Source organism: Gouania willdenowi, chromosome 2 (genome assembly GCF_900634775.1).
Source record: "Gouania willdenowi chromosome 2, fGouWil2.1, whole genome shotgun sequence".
Taxonomy (NCBI): domain Eukaryota; kingdom Metazoa; phylum Chordata; class Actinopteri; order Blenniiformes; family Gobiesocidae; genus Gouania; species Gouania willdenowi.
The window spans coordinates 6,328,908-6,333,866 of NC_041045.1; the positions used below are offsets into that span (position 1 = coordinate 6,328,908).

The following is a 4,959-nucleotide window of genomic DNA, read 5'->3' on the forward strand; positions in this document are numbered from 1 at the left end:
TGTCTCATGACGGTGTATCTAAGAATAGATCTGGTTTCCGGGCCGTGATTCACTCAGAACAAGTTGATCCATGTTTTTGTCTCACAGCTGGAGAGGAGCTACAGATGTGTGAACGCACAAGCTACTGCATGAACCTGTTAGAGGTAAAAAGTCCTACCATTCTTTGCCCGGAACTTGAGGAGGGAAGACATTGAGAAGACTCTGTGGAACACGTGCAGACTGGACCCATGTGGACTTTCTGTGGGAAAGAAGAGAGTCAGATTTAGACATTTAGCAATTTGAAGATAACACAATGGTTTAGTTGAACATTTATGGATGCATGTTTCACAATTATGGATCAAGAGAGACCATAAAAGCAAGGACATATAAAAATAAATACGATAAATCATTGTGTTTAAAAGCCACCAGTACATTTTAAATATCTAAAAATAAAAATCTAAAAATAAAATTAACTAATGTTCGGGTTTTTGCAGGTGACACACATCAGGCACTTGAAAAAGTTTCTCATGAGGCAGAACATCAGTTAAATTGAAGAATAACTACAACACTCATGATTTATAATATACTTCCACATGCATAATGTTTAAGTTCAACCTATTTATAAATCACTCGTCAAACGGAAACAGAATGTAAGAGCTTTACTCACTTCTATGTAAAGGAGGTGCAATAAATGCTGCCGTCAAACGCAACCTCTTCCTTCCCGGAACTTAAAACCAGGTACAAACTCAGAGGTGTTTTCATGTTTCAAAGGATGAAGTGTCCAAAGCAAAATAAACCACTAAAAGCCCTTGTCACATGACAGTCAAGAGCAAAAAAAAACCCAAGAGCTGAAGAGATGCTGCTCATGATGAGGCGCCAGATGTGCAGAGGATGGAGTTTCTGTTCCTATAGAAGATCAACAACTGAATCTAATACACCATGGATCAGTGACAAACAGTTTGTATCTCCTCCACATATACTTCAAATCATCCATCGTCTTTGGCAACTGATACATTCAAGGTCCGTGAAATAATAATCAAAAAATACAATCATTACAAAAGTGTATAACTACATATGGGACGCAAAGCCCATATGTTCATATCCATATTTATCATTATTATTATTATTATTCCAGTGTTTCAGGTTTGTTTTTGTTTTTTCACACCAAACACCAAGTCCTATTCCTCGTTTTAAACTCTGCTTCACCAATTAAACTATTCTGATTCTGAGTCAATAAAACAAACATACTTTAGATGTACAGTCTAAGATAGTGGACACGGCAATCTCAGTGGATATAATGTTGTGCAAATAAAATATTTCAGGGTTTGTTGTTGTTTTTTCAAATAAATGTGCAGACATTATGTTCATTTGTAATAAATCAAACACATTGAATGTTTTATAGTATGGGTATTCTTTACACTCATTTCTACTACAAAGATCCAAAATATTTAAGTTGAAATTTAAAAAAAAAAAAAAAATAGATGATTTCTATGGTGTTTATAGGGCTACAAATAGCGGTAAATTGTGTTTAATTGACATGAGGATTATGAGGGGATCCCTGGATCTAAAAGGTTTGAGAACCCCTGAAGACGTCCAAACACTTAAAGATAAATATTTGAATAAAATTTGCTTGTTTGACTATTTGATAAACTTATACCGTTCGTCATGTTTTCATCCTCAATAAGACGGATGGATGAATAAATCTTTCATGTAAGACACATTGTATTTTAACTGTTATTTCTCATTTATATTACATGCTTTTTGCTGTTGCTTTTTAATTCTAAGGCCCAACTTTAGACAAAGTCTTTAAAAACTAGCTTATTTTCAGTAGATATTTTTCTATTTGCTATAAAACAACAGAAGGATATTACTAATTATGGGTAATGTTTTTTTTTTTTTTTTAATTATTATTATTATGCGTTTGTGGCCCATTAACATTATAGTGACTTAATATAAAACATTATGGGCCTGTAGCAGCACTATATTATTTTCTTAATATTTAGTCGTTAAAAGCCTGAAACTTTTAGTATACTTAAGTATAAAAAAAAAAAGACCCTCACAGGAAGTCCCCTCTGTCCCCGCGCGGACCGGCAACAAACAAAAGGGGCGCTTTGAATGACACGTGCTGCTTTGGTCTCCTAGCAACGGGCACAACAGAGAAGCACCTGTGGCTCTGAATAGAGAAGCATGTAACAAAACAAAAAAAAAGGACAAATTACACACACACAAATACCCTGAGCTGTGTGGTCGTTTTTAAAAGCCATTATGTTAGTCACAGAAAAGTATCATCACCGGGTTAATAACAGTTACACAGTGTTTAATATGTGAAATATGAATTGTTGTTTACTCAACGACTTTCATATATGAAAGTGATAATCATTTTTTTTTTTTTTTTAAATGATTGTATTTTGTTTCAATAAAAGGCAGATTAAGATTAGGATGTTGTTAAATTGATTAAGCAAATATTATTTCAGCACTAATTAAAAACAAGTTTTCTGTCATCCTTGACTGAACAGGAAACTGCTTTCACAATAATAATTAAACAAAATCCAAAATGATTTCATCCTAATTGCAGTTATCAAAATATAGTATAAGCCTGACATTCTCACAATTTACATTTAGTTTTCAATCAAATCAATATATTTGACGAATTTTAAAGTTGGTTATAGGAAAAAACTTTGCTTGTGTATATGAATTTAATGCTTTTAATATAGGCATTTGTGAAACCTAAAGGTTGACCCTGTATCCATACAGTTCAATGATTTTCATATAACCTGAGTTTGTATTTAATGCTTAAATAGTGATGAGGACTAAAGGGAGTTCAGTCATGTTTAGTTTTCTTTCTCAGGGAATAATAAATGTTTAGGATGAAATAAACTCATGACATGATGAGGGAGAAACAAATAAAAGCTCAAACATGACGGAGGGAGTCGTTTTTTAGGTCTAGCGCTGCGACGTCACGCCACCAAACCCTCGCGCCCTCCCGCATGCTAATCCACGGGCACTCGCCTCTCACCATTGGCCGCCTCGCGCTCATTTAGCTGGAGTCAGAGCGCGCGCTAACTTTGGCCCGTTGTGCTCCGGGTCTCTCCGCTGGATGAGCGAGGACCGGGAGGGCGGAGGGCGAGTGTGACACTGTGTGACTGCTGTCCCACACACACACACCGGCTGAATGTACAGCATCATGATGGAGACGGACCTGCATTCCCCCGCGGTGCCCCAAACCAACCCGTCCAACCCGGGGGGGCACGCGGGTGGAGGAGGGAAAATCCCCCCGGAGCGGATCAAGAGACCCATGAACGCGTTCATGGTCTGGTCCAGAGGGCAGCGGAGGAAGATGGCCCAGGAGAACCCGAAGATGCACAACTCTGAGATCAGCAAGCGGCTGGGCGCGGAGTGGAAGGTGATGACGGAGGCGGAGAAGCGGCCGTTCATCGATGAGGCCAAGCGGCTCCGGGCCATGCACATGAAGGAACACCCGGACTACAAGTACCGGCCCCGGAGGAAGACCAAGACGCTGCTTAAGAAGGACAAGTACTCATTGGCCGGGGGTCTGCTAGGGTCACCGGGGGGTTACGGACAGCGGCTGGACAGCCCGCTGGGTCACGGGGGGGCCAATGCGGGCTACGGCTCTCATGTTAACGGCTGGGCGAACGGTGCGTACTCGGGGCAGGCGGCAGCGGCGGCGGCGGCCGCTCACGCCATGATGCAGGAGGCGCAGCTGGCGTACACGCAACACCCGGGCACCGGTGTGCACCCGCATCACCCTCATCATCACCACCACCCGCACCACCACCCGCACAATCCGCAGCCCGTGCACAGGTACGACATGAGTGCGCTGTCCTACAGCCCCATCTCGAACTCTCAGAGCTACATGAGCGCCTCTCCGCCGGTCTACGGAGGCATCACCGGCTACACCCACCAGCACCAGAGCTCCGGGGTGTCCCCGGTGTCCGGGGCCCTCGGGGGGACTTTGGGCTCTCTGGTAAAATCTGAGCCCAGCGTCAGCCCTCCGGTGTCCACGGCGCGGGGTCCGCCGTGCCCCGCGGGAGACCTCCGGGACATGATCAGCATGTACCTGCCCACCGGGGAGGCGGTGGGGGGGGACCCCTCCATTCAGAGCAGACTGCACGTGCTCCACCCGCAGCACTACCCGAGCAGCGGCTCCGCTCCAGTTAACGGGACAATGCCTCTGACCCACATCTGACATATCCGGGTGTCCCGTGAAACTCTTCAACCAAAAAAAAAAAATAAAATAAATAAATAAAAAATGAAAGCTAAGCTGTGCGCGCGCGCTGCGGACCAAAAGCAGACTGTTCCATGTATGGATGGATGTCTGTGTCTGTCTGTCTGTCTGCCCGGGCTACGGAGGAGAACCCACCGGCTCACCTGGAACAGGACATGCCATGTTTTTGACACGATTTCAAGTGTAAAGCGCTTTTGAAGGTCACTCGAACACTTTCAGTGGAAATAAACGCATCACGATGCGTTTACGGGATGCTTGAACATCTGTAATAAACGGAGGGCGATGTGGAACACAAAGTTTGGAGGCTGCAGTTTAAATTGATTTCCTGTAAACGTGTGAGTCGGTCGCTGTCATTTGAATTTGTTTTGTTGTTGTAAGATCTTGTACATTGTGAATAAATAGGGATACTAAAACCACGTTTATTATTCAATTGTACATATTTTTGTTGTTTTTTTTTTTTTTTTTAAATACAAATACGTTTTGCGAGAATATTAAATAAACGAATAGGATCTTTATTTGTCTTAATAAAATACACAGACTCAAAGAGATTGGTTTGCTGTTCAATAAAACTGTCTAAAAATAATGACATTGACGGAGCTCTTGTGAAATTAATATAAACGGGAAAAAGAAAGAAAAACAGCCATAAATGCGTTTTTGTACAAACCAAATATTTTGTTGTGAATTTAATGCCTAATTTAGTCACGTTTCTTCTTATTTTCCTGTCGGCAAAAGAA

The 4,959-nt window shown here is 42.0% G+C and overlaps 1 protein-coding gene across 1 annotated transcript; it reads left to right on the plus strand.

Moving 5' to 3' along the window:
- The first annotated feature begins 2,998 nt into the window (after positions 1-2,998).
- Positions 2,999-4,634, plus strand: sox1b (SRY-box transcription factor 1b). The gene has a single exon (XM_028467201.1). The coding sequence runs from the start codon at positions 3,152-3,154 to the stop codon at positions 4,184-4,186; it is 1,035 nt and encodes a 344-aa protein (XP_028323002.1). The 5' UTR covers positions 2,999-3,151; the 3' UTR covers positions 4,187-4,634.
- The last annotated feature ends 325 nt before the right edge of the window (positions 4,635-4,959 follow it).

What these genes read in the sequence shown, in the direction of transcription:
- sox1b (XM_028467201.1), top strand. Translation starts at nt 3,152, where the DNA reads ATGTACAGCATCATGATGGAGACGGACCTGCATTCCCCCGCGGTGCCC.